General features: G+C 55.4%; 8 protein-coding genes across 8 annotated transcripts; 3 read left to right on the top strand and 5 right to left on the bottom strand.

Moving 5' to 3' along the window:
- Positions 1-185: 185 nt before the first annotated feature.
- BGZ61DRAFT_493385 (ribosomal L27e protein family-domain-containing protein) lies at positions 186-823 on the bottom strand (the record flags this gene model as incomplete). The annotated part of the gene is made up of 3 exons (XM_046250644.1): positions 186-211; positions 257-593; positions 761-823. 3 exons carry the CDS (start codon positions 821-823, stop codon positions 186-188), a joined length of 426 nt encoding a protein of 141 aa, XP_046105455.1.
- Positions 824-1,134: 311 nt separating this feature from the next.
- BGZ61DRAFT_531732 (uncharacterized protein) lies at positions 1,135-1,385 on the top strand (the record flags this gene model as incomplete). The annotated part of the gene is made up of 2 exons (XM_046253762.1): positions 1,135-1,283; positions 1,355-1,385. 2 exons carry the CDS (start codon positions 1,135-1,137, stop codon positions 1,383-1,385), a joined length of 180 nt encoding a protein of 59 aa, XP_046105454.1.
- On the bottom strand, positions 1,273-2,410 carry BGZ61DRAFT_223294 (uncharacterized protein). The gene has a single exon (XM_046238126.1). The coding sequence runs from the start codon at positions 2,308-2,310 to the stop codon at positions 1,513-1,515; it is 798 nt and encodes a 265-aa protein (XP_046105453.1). The 5' UTR covers positions 2,311-2,410; the 3' UTR covers positions 1,273-1,512.
- Positions 2,411-3,340: 930 nt separating this feature from the next.
- On the top strand, positions 3,341-4,597 carry BGZ61DRAFT_531730 (4-hydroxyphenylpyruvate dioxygenase; the record flags this gene model as incomplete). The annotated part of the gene is made up of 1 exon (XM_046253761.1): positions 3,341-4,597. One exon carries the CDS (start codon positions 3,341-3,343, stop codon positions 4,595-4,597), a length of 1,257 nt encoding a protein of 418 aa, XP_046105452.1.
- A 396-nt stretch (positions 4,598-4,993) lies between these two features.
- Positions 4,994-6,458, bottom strand: BGZ61DRAFT_350030 (Ssl1-like-domain-containing protein; the record flags this gene model as incomplete). Its single annotated transcript, XM_046240194.1, has 2 exons — positions 4,994-5,822; positions 5,887-6,458. The coding sequence occupies 2 exons, from the start codon at positions 6,456-6,458 to the stop codon at positions 4,994-4,996; spliced, it is 1,401 nt and encodes a 466-aa protein (XP_046105451.1).
- Positions 6,459-7,203: 745 nt separating this feature from the next.
- BGZ61DRAFT_223249 (chitin synthase III catalytic subunit) lies at positions 7,204-8,600 on the bottom strand. The gene is made up of 5 exons (XM_046238125.1): positions 8,408-8,600; positions 8,305-8,340; positions 8,039-8,223; positions 7,890-7,983; positions 7,204-7,834 (listed from the first exon to the last, which is right to left on the bottom strand). Exons 1-5 carry the CDS (start codon positions 8,435-8,437, stop codon positions 7,292-7,294), a joined length of 888 nt encoding a protein of 295 aa, XP_046105450.1. The 5' UTR covers positions 8,438-8,600; the 3' UTR covers positions 7,204-7,291.
- A 1,666-nt stretch (positions 8,601-10,266) lies between these two features.
- BGZ61DRAFT_223239 (uncharacterized protein) lies at positions 10,267-11,168 on the top strand. Its single transcript, XM_046238124.1, has one exon. It carries the CDS (start codon positions 10,587-10,589, stop codon positions 11,073-11,075), a length of 489 nt encoding a protein of 162 aa, XP_046105449.1. The 5' UTR covers positions 10,267-10,586; the 3' UTR covers positions 11,076-11,168.
- A 4,484-nt stretch (positions 11,169-15,652) lies between these two features.
- Positions 15,653-16,388, bottom strand: BGZ61DRAFT_477183 (uncharacterized protein; the record flags this gene model as incomplete). Its single annotated transcript, XM_046248863.1, has 2 exons — positions 15,653-16,142; positions 16,303-16,388. The coding sequence occupies 2 exons, from the start codon at positions 16,386-16,388 to the stop codon at positions 15,653-15,655; spliced, it is 576 nt and encodes a 191-aa protein (XP_046105448.1).
- Between the last annotated feature and the right edge of the window lie 96 nt (positions 16,389-16,484).

The raw sequence follows: 16,484 nt of genomic DNA, 5'->3' as shown, positions 1-16,484 counted from the left end.
CCAGTCCGGTTCGCGTCGACTTTCTGTCACCAACAGTCACGCGGTGAGGAATCGGATTTTTGTAAGAAACGTTCATATTGATTCCCATAAACCGGGGTTCCTTAATGCCAATCGATGCTCTTTACATCCCGCCAACTCCCTAACCGTGATGGAGAAACGATTTTTTAAAACTCTGTGCAAAGCGGTTAGTCCAAGTCCACAAAGACCAATTCTGGAGCAGTCCAGCTCCGGAGCTCAATGACGGGGGAAAACGTACTGAGAGGGGTGAAGAACCATCGGTTCTTGCCGCTGGTGTATCGGTCCTCGAGCACCTTCTTGACAGTCTTCTTGGCGTCCTCGCGCTGAGACACCTCCTTGAAGGTGTCGTTGGAGATGGTGCCCTTGAGGCCCTCGAGCTCCAGGGTGTAGCGAGTGGGCATCAAGTGGTTGTAGTTGACGACCTTGATGAAGGGCTTGATCTTGGATCGCTTCTCCTGGCGAGTCTTGGACATGCGGCGGGTGATCTTAGAGGGGTAGCGCTCAATACCGGCGACCAGGGCGTGGCCGAAGGGATGAGGCTTGTTGCCGTTGTCAACGGGCTGGATGATGACAACCTGGAGAGCAATTCGAGTCAGCTTTGTGTCCTTGAACAACCGGTGTCAAGCAAAATCGTCCTCCCATCTCCCGTCCCTTTGGACGACACACACACACAAATCCGCCAACACTATATTGTCCGGAGGCGCGCAGCTCGAGGAGGTCAGGGATGTCGCAAGCGTCGTACCTTCTTTCCGGCGTATCTGCCGCGAGTGATGATGGCGACTCGGCCGACCTTGAGGAACTTCATCTTGTCCGGCGGTTGTTGTCGGAATGTACTGAGTGAAGTTTGCGTCGTCGTGAACCGTGATCGGGAATTTGGTGCAAAATTTGGGGTTTGTGGGTTGGCAATTTGGGGCAAGCGAGTCGCATGCGTGTGGTCACGTGGTACGCTAGTTGGCGATGTTGGCCCGTGCACGACGACCTCGAGAGGGCCGTCTCGGAGCTCATCGTGACCCATCGACAACTCTGGCAGCGTATTGGCACTTTGGATGTTCGGTCACCACCCAAAGCACACCAGTTTAAGTCTATTCCTGCAAGTCTTTTGAGACTTCCAACAAGATGCCTGCCGCTCCTACGTACATTATTTCCCGCGTCGCAGACCCCATATTTGGGGTCCTGATTGGTCTCTCGGCGGCTGTCACGAGAATCAACCGCGAGGAGAAGGACAAGGGAAGGACCACTGATCAGACGATCCAGGCCGGCCTACGGTATGTCGATTGGAAACCTCGCGGGCGAATTGAAAACCCTGAAAAAATAGCTGATATTTTGGTGTCTCTAGCCGTGTTGGTCTATCCTCCAAATCCTCGTAGCCTAGATGTCCTGCCGTCCAATGCCGACATATACATCGATCGAACAAGTAATTGATTTCCGATCATTGCCTTGCTTTGCCGGCACTGCGTCCGGTAATCCTTCTCTACGCAACCGTACACTATCCATTTATTCGCCAAACGATGGGCCGTACTCCTTCTTCATCGCCTCACGAACGATCTGCCCACATAGCTTCGCCGTGGGATTGACACTGACAGCGAGCCCCTTCGCAATTGGGTTACCATACCGACCACCAAGGGCGAGGTCTCTTGATGCGGCCTCCTCAAAGTCCAACTTCTCCCACTTTGATTCTGGCAGGCTGTCATCCACGTCCAACGAGCGATGTAATAACAACTTGGCCGTCTTCAGATACACGGCAGCCCTCTGCGTGTGTGCCATGGACAACGTCCGAGCGACTTGGGGAGAGATGGGACTGGCCAACGATGGCGGTGAGAGGAGTTTAACCGAGGTCTCCATGTCCGTGAGTGCCGTTACCGCTATTTGTTTCTTTTCTGCCGCATCCAGATTCTCAATCAACGGCATTGGATTGTCTGGGGTTTCGGAGAGGAGCACGGCGTCTCCATAGAGCCTCCTGAATATTTGGACTCTATTATTTCTCGCGCTGGCATAGTCGGGGTGCTGAGAAATGATGTCTTCGATGGCAGAGAGACACTTTTTATATCCATCTATGGCAAGATCCTTGCCTTGGTCAGGCCCAGGCCTCATGAGCTGAGCCTCGATCTTCTGGATTGTCCGGATAATTTCTCGCTCTTTTTGAACTACCCTCTCATACACACCAGGGTCTGTGATGTTTGGGTCGCGAGGCAATGAAGAGTCGAGAACGATTCCCGTGAGGGGATTTGACTCAGGGTCTTTGATCTTCTCGAGGATGTTGATGTCATGCTTGCTCAAGGCTACACAAGTCATGATGAGATTGGGGCCCCTGGTGGCGATTTTGGATTGAAGCACGATAAAAGGAGTGTCGAGGGCAAAGAGGGGGTTTGTCTTATGATCGATGGGCCAAAGAAGAGATTTGTTTCAATTGAAGCTCTCCCGTCGACAAGAGTTGTTTCCTTGAAGAGTTAAGTGTGTGTGATTATGGGTTGTCCGCCGGGGTGACGGGGGACCATGATAGATATTGCCTTTGATAGTCGCCCCAGTGGGCAACTCGGCTTCCGCCTGCAAAGGCATGGCACTCTCGGTCTTCAGCGGGCGCCAATCCCGCCTCTGCAGCGGTTTTCCGATTTCCCCAGATTGCTTACAGTTCCGCAGTCCGCCATAGGGTCTGCCGCTGGAGATGGTGGACAAAGCCGTGGTGGCAGCGCGCGGCCATCGTCGGCTTCCCTCGGATAGCGCCGCCACAGACGCTCGGCCGGGGCCTTTCCGCCTCACAACCTCTCGCCCAGCGTTCCGTACTACCGCCGCCTCAATCAAGATCGCTCTAGGGAGTGACGGGCGGCCTGAGATGCTTTCCGATGATATCAGACCGGGCGTCGTCTGACGCAGATCCCCACTCGTGACCGGGCTGCTCGGCGACGGGGGCTGCGGGTAGAGCGCCAGATACTCTCTTTGCCGCCGATGCTATTGGGCCGCGCAGCATAGCTCACACAGCCATGCGCCAGACAGGGAATCGTTGGGATCGCGGCCGCTCGATGAGACTCGGGCCGTTGGATGCCTTCCATCGCGGAGTCTTTCCGGGCACGTTCCCAGTTCGTGGCCCTGTCTTGGCATCTCAATATGATGCTTAAGCCGGCCTTGTCGAACTCTCTTATTAATACCCCAGGTGTCGTCCTCTATGGAGGCCTGATATCTCACATCATCACCTCCTCATCCACATCCACTTCAAGATACCGAGTCTTCCAATCTAATAGACTATCATCCCTCTGTTCTCCTCTTCCAGGACTTTACAGAACCTCCCTTGCTTAGAGATTGATATCCATCATACTCTTTTGTGTCAATGACCCCTTCTGCCATCACCGACTCTCCTCCCCAGCGGGCAGCCCTTCCGGCAACGACAGACACGCAGCAGACCAATCTCGCCGTCCAACCCCAAGGAAACTTCTCTGGCTATGACCATGTGACGTGGTGGGTTGGCAACGCAAAGCAGGCCGCGTCCTACTACACGACCCTCTTCGGCTTCAAGACGATTGCCTATAGGGGGCTCGAGACCGGCAGCCGCTACTTTTCCTCATATGTCGTGACCAACAACGATGTCCGCTTCGTCTTCACCTCCCCCCTGCGCTCCGAGGCGTACTTCCCCGACGATGAACCCATCTCGTTCTCGGACCGGAAACTCCTGAAGGAGATCCATGCCCACCTCGAGCGACACGGCGACGCCGTCAAAGACGTGGCCTTTGAGGTCGACAACGTCGAGGGCGTCTACAACAAGGCTGTTGAGCAGGGTGCCGTGGCCGTCCAGGGCCCCACGGCCTCCAAGGATGCCGCGCATGGCTCCGTCACCACGGCCGTCATCTGCACCTATGGAGATACTACCCATACTCTCATCTCCCGCCAGAACTATACTGGCCCCTTCCTCCCGGGCTTCCGCGCCTGGACCAAGGAAATTGGGTCGTCCAGTCTCCCGGAGGTGCCCCTGGCTCGCATCGACCACTGCGTCGGAAACCAGGGGTGGAATGAGATGGTATCGGCCTGCGCCTTCTACGAGCAGTGCCTCTCCTTCCACCGCTTCTGGTCTGTTGACGACTCGGAGATCTGTACCGAATTTTCGGCCCTGAGCTCCATCGTCATGGCCTCGCCCAACAACATCGTCAAGATGCCCATCAACGAGCCGGCCCCAGGCAAGAAGAAGTCGCAGATCGAGGAGTACGTCATCTTCAACTCGGGGGCTGGCGTCCAGCACATTGCCCTCCTGACGCCGGACATCATCACCTCGGTGACAGCCCTGCGCGCCCGCGGCGTCGAGTTCATCAACGTCCCCACGACCTACTACGACACCATGCGCAAGTGCCTCAAGTCGGAGCGCCGCAACTGGGAGCTCAAGGAGGAGTTCGCCACTCTCGAGCGCCTCAACATACTCATCGATTACGACGAGGGCGGCTACCTCCTGCAGCTCTTCACGAAGCCGCTCATGGACCGCCCCACCGTCTTCATTGAGATTATCCAGCGCAACGACTTTGACGGCTTCGGCGCCGGCAATTTCAAGAGTTTGTTTGAGGCGATTGAGAGAGAACAGGCCGAGAGGGGCAACTTATAAACAAGGCAATTGCCATTGAAGTACGCGTTTGGATCTGGCATGTGAGTTCATGTTTCCTGGAGGATCCAAACCGATAGAGACGGGATGAGAAAATTGTTCACCGTAATGACTCACGATGAGATGTCGTCTATTGCACCGCTTGGTCACCATGACTACCTATTCAAGCTGGTATTGGGAAGGCCATACGCCCCCAAAGTAAAATTCCAAAGAGTTCCCCTTAATGCGCCGTGCACAGCCGTCTCCTACGCTACATGACATGAAAGTTGTTCGTTACAGGCTGGCTATAAAGCTCCAAGCCCCAGTAGTAATGCTTTTTTCCCGGGTATCCCGTCCTCATTCTCCTTCTCCCTTTGTACTCGAACGTGTATCCCATATCTCTCGTCTTCATACTCGATTCTAGCTCATGATCACATCCCCGTTGGTGTGGCCATTGCCATTCACCTCAGTCGACGCGGCCGGGGCAATCTGGGTCTTGCTCTGGCATCCTGGGCAGTTGTGGATAACCTCGTGGGCGAACACATCGCAGTCGATGCAGAAGTGCTCCTTGCACACCTCGCAGGCATAACGCCCGCTCTCGCTAACACCCTTGGCCGCCGGACGGGCAGAATCGTCCTTGGACTTGTCGAGGCCTTTTGTCTTGGGCGGCTCGGGGAACGGTGCCAGGCAGGAGAAGCAGGCGGCGGACTTGGCAGCCTTGGCCCAGGAGACCTCGACCCAGTTGCGCAACGGGAAGAGATGGTGGTAGGACCGCGCCAGATGGGTGGACAGGATGAGGGTGAGGCCGCAGGAGGGACACTCTGCGGGTAGACGGCAGACACGGGAGCCGCAGCGGGTGCAGAGGTATCCTTCACGGAAGGGCTTATTGTGGCAGGCGCAGTAGCTCGTGGTGCCGTCGGGGGCGAGCGTACGAGACGGGAAGCCCATCATGAGCAGGCTGGCAGTACTGTGCTCCTGGGTCCGCGTAACGGGAGGCGTCGTGGCGGCCAGGAAGAGCTCGCGGTAGTGGACCTCGTCCATGGCGATGTTATACTGCGACTCATCGCCGGCGTTGGTGCGTGAGCAGAGCTCTGCGCAGATGGCCACCTGGGCGGAGAGGCCGACGATGGACACCCGCATTCGGTCGGTGATGAGGTTTCCAATCGTCTCGTGGATATCGCCGGGGTCGCTAGACAGCAGAGCGCCGTAGATGATGAGGACTTCTCGCGTGCCGTGGGATGGTGCATGGCTAGGTATTCTGGTCAGCATGCACGATCGCCAAACGAAGCAGATGGGACAACGGGGACACGTACAATAGAGCACCTCGACACATCTCCAGGGCGTTCTGCAGACTCGGGTTCCCCTGGGGGTCCTGATTCTCCAACCCCTTCAATCGCTCCAGGTGTTCGCTCGGGTTGCCGCCCACGTCGCTGATCCGCACGGCGACTCCGTCACGCATGCCGATGATGCCTAGCTGCGAGATGGGGTTCTGCTCGAAGAACTCGCGGACGAAGGCGGCGGCGTAGTTCAGGGTCAGGCGGTAGCGCGTGGGCAGCAGATCCTTCTCGGCCATGGCAAACGACATGTCCAGCACAAGGACCAGGTGACGGATGATGCCTCGCTGCAGGGGCGTCGTGTCCCGCAGCAGGCGCTTTCGCTTCTCGGCCTCGAGGGTCGATAGGTTGAGGATGCCGTCGCCGTCCTCCTCGGGCAGGTTCGTCTCCCATGTACGCTTCGACTTCTCCCAGGACCGCGCGGCATCTGCTTTGCGGCCGCGGGCAGATTTTCCCTTGGCTGCCTGGGGGTCGCCATCGGTGACTCGATGGTCCATGAGGTCGTCGTCCGACATGTCGTTCTCGACATACTCGCCATCGGAGTCGGCCATGGTGGGGAGGGTCTATCGCGGTGTCGGGTTCGAGCGGTGCGGGAGCGACTGGAGCGGGAGCGACTGGAGCGGAGGAGTTTATCGGCCAACGAGTGCGTGATAGGCGTGTGCGAGTTGAAGGAACAAAAAGAAAGATGGTGACGGAATAAAGTAACGAGGCTGCGATAAGTATTCACAGCCTCGTGGCGCGATCCACCCCAGCAGGCACCGTTAGAACACAGCCAATGGCAGAAGCGCTAAATTCAATGCGCCCCAACAGCAAACAACCACTTGCTTAGGTACCTTAGGTAGGTAGGTACCTTAGAGAGAAACTTGCAAAGTCACATTTGAGTAAAGCCGCTTTCTGATATTCACACGCCATTTATGTGAAGGTAGTTTTGAAACTTCGTTTTGAATTACTCGAATCTATCTTCGACTTCCATATGTATTAGTCGCTCAGCCAGGGTATACTACGAAGTCATGTCTAAACTAAATCACCTAATATGTACAGACTGGCGGGCGATGAACCCGTTCCAGTATGTAAAACACAGTCCAACAAACGCATCTGCCAATGGATCCTTCCACGAGGACCATGGCCATCTCCACCATCCTAACAATAGTCGTATGCAAGCATCCTCGCACAAATACCCAATTGCCTTGTTGCATATAGGCCTGTAGGTACCAAAAGCGAAAACGATGCCACCCCGTTATGCTCCTTCAAAATCATTTCCGTCAACATGTGTACGTCGTTCGACCGTTGATAGTCGCCGAGCAAGAGAGAGATATCGAAACCAGAAAAAATACGCCACCATCCCAAACGCCGTTCCCAGAAGACTGACAATTCGGCACAGCTTTTAAGGATAGGTGCTGGTCTGCATTGGCCAGTCATCTTCGGTGATACTGGACCAGAAGATCCAGATCATAACAACGGACAAGAGGGTAAAGAAGGTCTGGAAGAGAGCTCCGTCGATCTTGCCGCTAGTACCGTCACAGATATGCTTGCTGATGACGTAGTTGAAGATTTGGCCGAGGGCAAAGAGAACACCAGCGGCCGTCAGGTAGATCATGGGGCGGGTCTCGCCGAGTACTCGGATGACAAGGATGGCCTCGAGGACGAAGAAGGCGACGAGAAGGATCAGGGGAACCAGCTGATACATGACGTAGAGGGCAATGTTTCGGTTCGGGCTCTGGTAGCTGCTGTCCCAGTAGCCGGTAAACTGAAGGCCGGTGTCGAGAGCGATGTATCCAGTGCCGATGAGCAAGACACCAGCAGAAGCAATGATCAATCCCAGAGACATGGGAGTGCCATCGTCAATAATCTGGTAACCGACAACAGCATTCAGCATCAATATCCAGATGGTTGCAACAATCATGCCAATGTGAATGGCAGAGAAAGCCTACAAGTTGAGTGGTCAGCGTAGGAAGTGATGCGAGGTCAGCATATACACGTACAATTCGGACCGTGCTGTCGAGGGGGAATCCGCCAACAGAAAAGATTTCACAGATGCTGATCATGATGTAGCCGATGAGGAACAATTGCATTTCCCTAGAGCGTGTGAGTCAGGGACAAATATCACAGAGCGGTGAGGAGATGTGCATACCTTCGGCCGACAGCAGCCCGCTTCCTCTCTGATCGCAGCACCAAGAAAATGGAAGCGACAATGGCAAGACCACAGAGGACAATGGAGCCGATGTTCGCCAAGTGGCGGCCACCGCTCAGGGAGATGCCGGTGAGCTCACATCCTCCCCAAGACCCAGACTGGTTGTGGTTGGGAGAGCTTAGAAGCTGTGAGGTTCAGTCAGTCGGTTGTTCCAGGTTCCCACAGTTTCGTCTCCGCCTAGGATCGCGGTTTCAGGGCACACGTACATTGCAGACAGGAAGGGTCGAGTCCTTGCAAAAGTCCTGCAACACGAAGTGTTAGCAAACAGCGCTGGAACGCAGGCAGTAGTGGCGTCGATGAGAGGCGTACGTTGAAGTTGCCAAAGTCGGTGGACCCCATTGTGATTGCTGATGCTTGAGCTTGGCGAGTTGATCAGGTTTGCAACCACAATTGGGGGGAGGCGAGGGCAGTCGTCGAGTCGGGTGAAGCGCGCAAGGTCGGGGCGATTGACGTGGGAAATTGAGATTTCTCGATGCCGGGTGCGCGTCGCGGACGAAGGATGTGATGGAATTGAGAGTTTCTTTGCGCTGCGAGCTGCTGCGTTGCTGGGTCGTCGTTGGGGTGGTTGGTTGCGGCCGAAGCGAAGAGGCGTAATTTGGCGGCTTGTGCTGTCCTCTGGGCTGATCGCTCGCTAGCGGAATTCCCCACGTCCTTCCCGCTTTCTCGTCAACTTTCGTCGGTCGGCGGATGCAAGAGCAGATGATTGCGCGTCGAAGAGTCGGATTCGAGGGTTCGAGGGTTCGAGGAGTTGAAGCGGATGGCGGTCCTCGGTTGTGGCGCGGCGTGCAGAGGAGCGAGCAGAGGTTCGTCGCAGGCTGTGGGTGGCGGGTTGGTGAACCACAGAAGTACAGAAGGGCGAGGTCGGGTGCGTCGTTGCGGTGGGCGCTGGGCAGCAGCTAAGCTACCTTTTACATGCAGTACGGCAGCCGCAACAGGCTTTGAGCGCTGTGACTGGGGTTTGCCGAAGGCGGCTGGCCAATATAACACTGAGCATTCAGCACCACCCAACCCACCCCCCTCTAGGGATTTCCGGGGGGCCTGGTAGTGGCACCCCCCTGGAGTCGGCGGTCTTTGGAGGTCCTTGGGTACCCTCGACGCCCCGTTCGCCGCGTTTGGGTGCCCTGGGCTGGCGCCAGGTACCTCAGATGGCCCCCGGCCTTGGCCCTGGAGTGTGGCCCCACTGCCTGGAGCACTGGATCCCCCCTAAGGCAGGAACCAGCGCGCTGAGTGGCTGCGGTGGCGGGCCAGCCGGCCGACGCTAGGGCCAGGCCCTCGGCTGATTGGCCCTGTGCCGCCTGATGGCCGGGCTGCGTGAGATTGCTGTTGCGGCATGAGACAGTCTCTTCTCTTTTTGTGATCCCGTCTCCAAGCAGGTCATTCTGCGTCTCTCCCACCCCAGAAACGACCGGTTTCTGCGCCGGTCGACGCCTTTCCGAGGTCTGTTCACGCCTTGGCTAACCTGACCGGGGTGTCGAGGTTTCGAGGGCCGGGGGGTTGGACGCTGGTCGTGATGGTATGATGTTGGATGTTCCCAGACTGACGGTCGTGACAACGCAACACGAGCGTTGTCATGAGCTACAAGTTGTCGATGTGGCGGCGCATCCGCAATTGCTTCCCCCGGGGCGCTTTTGCAAGCAGGTATTCCATCGCTTCTATTCTCTGGTGTGCCCCGAGTTCCACTCCTCCAGTAGAAAGGCCTTGCCGGGGTGAGACCCAGGCAAGGTTGGGAACCCGGTTATGCGGGTGATTTTTGGTGTGTTTATGCATGATGAGCTGGATGGGATGAATGGACGGGCTGGGCTCGCTCGATTCTACTCGAAGAATAGCACGGGCTGGCGGGTTTCTTTGGCTTTGGAGGCGGCCCCGGCAGCCTGTGACGACTCTTCCTGGCGCACCCATGTCCTCTGTTCCCATGCCGACCTTGCCAACCCTGCCGATGCATCACCGGCCGCAGCCTTTTCCGCCTCATGGTGTTCGTGGCCCTCCTGCGCGCCTTGCTGCATCTTGCGCGTGCTGTGCTTACTTACAGTCATTATGCGGCCAAATCAACGCAACGGCACCGTTTGTCGATTGCCCCATCTCAAGCCAGACGGTGGGAGATGGATGGGTGGGTGTGTCGGCGCGGGACGCGGGACGCCGCGTTGCCGTTTTGTTTCAACATTCCTTTGCGGATATTATGGCCAAATTACGGTCTTGGTCTCACGGCCTTGGCAGGGCACCCAGCGTTCAATGCGGCCCTCAACTTGTCCAGGAACAGCCTGCTTTCATCCGATCCTCTCCTCCTCTCCCCCTCCCCCTCCCCCTCCCCCTCCTCAGCTTTGCGTACTACATTGACCTGGCCCTTTAATGAGCCGCCCTCCCTCGCCTCGACACGGATCAATCACCCGCGTCCATTCCTTGGCGTGGATCCTCGATTGTTCGATTGCCTCTCTCTCGTTACATCGGCCATTGTCAGCCTGGTTTTCGCTCACATGGCCACCCGTCGTCAATGAAAAGCAATAAATTGGACCTTCAGATTCCCCCGGAATGTCCCACCGGCGTCCAGACCTCGCCTCGAACCCCGCCAACGCTCAACGCCATCTCAGCGAATGTGTGTACGGATTGTACGAAGTCTTACGAAGCGCGTCTGGAGTCTGTGCAAGCTCCAAGCTCCCGCCTCCAACAACTGCAGGGCAACAGGGGATGCCCCAGATGTTTGGACTGCGCTCCTCCTCTAGCACAATGCCCACTCGGGTCATCTCAAGCTGAAAGGTTCGGCCGCCCGAAACGTGACTCCTCTGCTGCATCCTCAGCTCTGGGACGCCCGCATTTTGCATCTTCTCTTGGTTTTCAACCCAATTTGGGCTTTCTTTCTTTAGGCATTGCACAAGATCGGGGGCGCAGCACGTTACACAGCCTATCCATGTCGGTTCCCGTCACTTACACTCAGCTTCGTAGCACTTTGTCCACAGCATTGAACCGTGATCAGCATCGCTAAGGTAGCCACGTCGATGGCCCACTTTCTAATAATTGCCCCCTTCCTTGCAACGGGCTAGACCCATTCGACACGGAGGCTGGTGCCGTGCCCTGCTCGCAGGCTCTCGGACTTCAAGCTCCCTTTAACCTTGGCAAACATTGCCAGGTTTTTCCCCCAGTTGTTGATGTCAGGTCTCACAGCAGCGCATCATCGATGCGCTGGGGTGGATGCGAGGGCATCGTGGAGGGGCTGCCTCCTGCTGCCGATCTCCATCCAAAGGAGCCCTCTTCGTACGTGCATCGCTTCAGGATACGCCGTTTCAGCCACGCTTGATGCCTCGCTGGCCTTCCGGTTGGCTAATTCGTTGACCAATACCACCACCTCTATACCTGCCTCGGCGCTTACCTGAAGCCATGGTTGTTGCACCTGTTGGATAGTTGTTCGAGACTTGGAGCAATGTTTCGCCTGTGGTGTCGCTGGCTTTGAAAAGTATGCATAAAAAGGACAATATCTCATAACATACGCCTGCAAGTTATACATGCAAAGCATGCCCTCTATTGCCACTACGGCCGTCTTTAAGACTTGGTCTGCAAGCCATTGAACATTAGGCCAGCCCCGTCACGATCTAGTGACAGATCGTCCGTGGCGCAGGCAGCCCAGATTCGCCGCTTTTCCTGTGACATGTGGCTATGCTCATACAGATACGCGGAATCGGTAACGATCAACAAAGTCACGTCCCACGTCGCCCAATCTTTAAGCTCACTTCTGCGACGACACGTGGAAGGGTGTGAGGAAAGCTGGCCCATATGACCAAGTGATATCAAGTTGTTATTACTTTGCCACCTGTCAAAAGGGAAGTGACAAGGACCATCATCAATTGTCATACGCAGCACGCGACCGTGGTGGTGGTCCGCAGTCATCCACCCCCAATGCTTAAGTTCGAGATCGGCAAAGGTGAAACCGTCCCGACTCTCCATGGATGGTGGGATGGAGGAATAAGGCGTCATTGACATTCTAGGATCGTTTCCTTTACTGGTGTCAGCCTCAGACACACAAAGGGATGGCCTTGGGCCACTATCAAGGGGTGGCTCCTTTTCCATCGGCTCGGCATTCGATAGAATGAGACGGGCAATCATTGACAGATGACCGCCATCTGTCAACACCCACATTCCTATTCATATAAAAATACCATTGCCGCTTTACCAACGTGCATTACACGACGTCTCTGGTTCTGGGGGTAGTCATGGTCGTCTAAGGCCCGACAACGACGTGAAACTATGGGTGCTGCCGGATGCATTACGAGTGCCAAGGTCTATAGAAATCCGTAAGCATGACTTTGCAACGAAATACTTTTGGGTCGATTTCCCTTGTGGTGATGCGTCTACGCAGTCGAGTTAGTTGGTAGAGTATTATGCTGAGAGAGTTTAGTCTCTGATCTCCCAACTACTTGATATGCCACTCGATCAAGTCGGAGGACACTTGCCTGTGTCTGGGAACTGGGTTGGCTTTAAAGAGGTCTTGCATCCATTTCTTAGTCAGGACGGTGCTGAAGAATGCTTTTGAATACTGGGGTTAGCCTTGCTGGTTGTCTTGGTCTAATTTGCTCGTACCCTGAACTATGTTCGTTGGAATGATTATCCTAACATCAGCTAGCTGTGTCTCAACCTACAAACTAGCTTCTCCGAGGGCATGAGTCCTACCTGTGTATATTATCGGTATGCCCTTGGCACAATACGCGATATCCATCGCGAGAGGGTTCTCGCTGCATTGAGTAGTCGTTCTATGAGGTTTCGTGATACCTCGTTAAGTAACGTCTCGGGTGGGAGAAGCGATATACCTCTTTCGGTCACGCGTGGGAATATCACAGTACCACAGGTTATTTTAGTTCTAACTCGGCATATACAGTCATTCTTGCCGAGGGCGTTCTCCATAATAAATGGGAGAAGAGGACAAGCATCCCCACCCAGCATCCGGAGTATTGTAGGCAAGAGACACACCTCAACTTCCTGGCGGTGCAGAATAATCCGCAATCGACGGTTTGGCTACAGGTACCAGGGTGGTGCCAAATTTCCTCTTAGTCGAACAAGATGCACATTGAGTGACGCTGTGAAGCATGACTACAGAAGGATGGGTGGACGAGAATCACGAGAGTGTACATAAACTGTTTTTATGAATAGGTGGATGTAACGGCAGACTTTATTGTTCTACTTGCTTAAGATCAATGTCAAATATACGCTTGACTTGGCATATTCGAACATTCTCTAGAGTTTCGTGTCATAGTTAAGTGCTACGAGTTGGTTGTTTGGTGGAGAACTTTGTCCATTGACGAGCTCAACTTGCCGTCTAAGCCGTGCGGACCCGTATCGTTTTGTTGGATTCGGTGATAGCTAGCGTGCTCGGCCCCGTCTAGTATACTTGAGTTATGGGGCACTGGTTTGATTTTGGCGTGGGGTTCTCTAGAAAAGGTATGTGTGGTGAGAGGCTTTAATTCGATTCGCATACTGTCGGCATTTTCTGATACAGAATAACCACGACCGTCATCCAGGAAACGGTTCAGATACTCATGCAATTGAACATATAAATTGTCCTCATATGAGCTGATTTTATTGACCCAGGACTCTCTCTTTAATGGGATGTTGTCTCGATGGCAACTTCGTATTGTGGTCTAGGGTAAGTAAGCTGTGGTTAGCCCCCGTAGTCTTGTGAGGATGCAGGATGCAGTGGAGGAGCATGAACTACGTAATGTGGCGGCCAGGCTATGCAGCCAATTGGCTGTGAAGTCTTCTGGACTGTGACTTATATTTCCAACCAAGTTTTTTGGTGTGGATGATTTAAACACTATGTGGGTTAACCTTGCTTTTCCCTGGTAATCAGGCAGTTTCCTTCTCGCATTTTTGTCCGATGTAATTTCGTATCCGCCACCATTGTCGCCAAATGGGAGATAGCTGAAGATTGAGATGGGCATGATGAAACCGCTTGTCAGTGGTGGGAGGATTCTGACCCTCCAAATGCCTGATAGTGGTCAAATTCATGCGCGGTGGCGTAGCATCACTATTAGTGGAGACAGTTGAGTTCGTCAACATCAGAGCTGTGGTAGGCCAGCGTCCTTAGTGGGATGCGACAAAGGGTTCAGTTCAGCGAGATAAGAAAGACGGGAGGCGGAAAACAGGGAACCTGGAAATTCAATTCGCCCCCCCTCAACCGCTTTACTACGTATGTAGTTTCTCCCGGCCACTTTCCTTATCCATCTCCCGCAAGGAACTCTGAAGCCCTGGGCCCATGGAATCGCTCACTTGGTCGCTTTCGGCGCTTGGAAGCCAATTGCGCGCCCGACCAAGATCCCTCCCTCTCTGACGTAGCCGGCCCCCACCTGAGATCCCAGGCCCCGCAACCGGCGGTGGTTTCGGGCGCCGTTATAGGCGGACGGCGGACGGCGGTGGAGCGATAGGCGCCTGGGACCCGCCCGCCGGGGGTTGCGCCCGTTCGTCGCCCGTTCGTTCGCCGTTGCGTAGGGGCCCTTTTGCGTTCGTCGGGTGCTCTTTCGGACGGTGGTACTTTGGAGTGACTTGTATCTGCGAGCAGCGTGTCAAGGCACCATTGTTTTATTTCCCGGGGGTCTAGGAGTCGGGCCTGGAAGAGTCACGAACCTGGAGAAAGTCAAGCTTATGGATTCTGGGGTTGAGGAGTGGGTGATGTCACACCTATTGTAATACGGGGAGTTTTGAACGTCCCCCAGGAGCACCTGTTTTAATCATGTGAACATCACTCAATATACTTACTGAAACGTGTATTCGAGGCACATTTCCTGATGTCAAATATTTCGTTGTCTGACTCTTATCGTCTCCCAAACACGTCTCTGTCGTTTCACATATTGTAGTGTTGTAAGTATACCCTTGAAACCGACTGGGGGAAGAAGATGTTGATTAAAGAGACCCGGTTATGGAGATTCACCACTGAGAACATCGTTTTGGAGGGCTCTTCCTCGTCCCGAGATTAACGCAGACCCCCTCTATGTCCTGGCCAGATAGACAAAATATCATGAGAGAACCGAAGCCAAGGAATCCTCCAGGCACCACCCCACACTGAACCTGTGCTGCACGAGACCCCCGGTCCTCCACTGTAGTTAGTGGAGCCCATCAGCAACTTCAAGGGAGGGAGGACGGGGAATAGTGGGCTTTCAGCAGCCCGTAAAGTGCATGTTGGTTATCAGGTATCAGCAGAACGAGCCCCTGGACGAGAAATTACGACCGCCCGTTCCATCGGGTCGAGGGGAAAGGGAGAGACGGATTGGTTGATTCAAGGCGCCCCTGAGCTCTGCTGGGCGCTGCTTTTCGTTGCTTACAACAGCGGTGCGGCTGGGCTTGGCTACTGGGCTTCGTACCATCTCTACTACACACCCACTGTGGTGGTACATGTTAATTCAGCTGGGACGCGTTGCAACCCCTAATCTGACGCGGGCGCGGCGCTGCTGAATCCCTAATCCGCGACCCGTCGTCATCCGTAGGGAGGTAAAAGTTGATGCCGACCTGGCCTATCCGGCTGCGGCTGCTCTTCAACTCTCCAACTCTCCAACTCTCTTCTTCGCAACGCTCCCTGTCTCACCCTTCAGTCAATCCTTTCCAAGCCGCGGTGTCCGCCCGGCCTTTGCATCCTGCATCCTGCATCTCGTGCCTCATCCCCGCGCGTCTCCTGACCCGTTTCCCTCCACCCGCCTCGACATCACTTGCGCATGCTCCCGCCCCACGGAGTGCCGTCCGACTGAATCCTGTGTCATTCCCGCCAGTGGTCATCTGGGCTGTCATCTGCGTGCCCTGCCCAGCCGCGTCTAGCCTCCCCGTACTGCCTGGACGCCTGGACTGCCTGGGTTCCCAGCCGAGAGAACGACCTATCTCGTTGCGCCTGCTCCCCAAGCGACCGACCGACTTGACCTGATTGACGACTCTTTCCCGTCCGCGTGGAACCGATCTTCTCACTGGCCCCTCCCCATTGGATTGGATCGCCTTGGAGCCATCCCCATCCCGCATCCCGCAGCCCGCGCACGGCGCCCCTACCGCAGCACGCCAACGCCTGTCGCCTGTCGCCTGTCGCCTGTCCACAAGGTCACTGCCAAGTACCAACCCAGCTGCCCCAGATTGACGTGCCTGCCTGTGCCTCTATCTCCCGCCCTGGTGACACGCCCGCGCTGAAGCCGCTCAACCACCACAACCAGGCCTGTCTCATCAACTGACTAAGGCCGCAAGGTACATACCGGGCCTCAGCTAGGCTCGCCGTCAGCCAGACTGCCAGACTCCCACCAGTCCCTGATTTGGGATTATTCCCCGTCCCCCGGCCCATCACCCGACCCCATCTTTTGCCCTGTCTGCGTTGGCCTCCAGGTGCCGATGACCTCGCCTTCTCTCCGCCCTTCCCTTCTTCCTCTTGTACCCTTCA

Source organism: Ilyonectria robusta, assembly GCF_021365365.1.
Source record: "Ilyonectria robusta strain PMI_751 chromosome Unknown BGZ61scaffold_8, whole genome shotgun sequence".
In the NCBI taxonomy this organism is placed as follows: domain Eukaryota; kingdom Fungi; phylum Ascomycota; class Sordariomycetes; order Hypocreales; family Nectriaceae; genus Ilyonectria; species Ilyonectria robusta.
The sequence above is the reverse complement of the archived record's forward strand: the minus strand, read 5'-3'. Positions and strand labels throughout refer to the sequence as shown.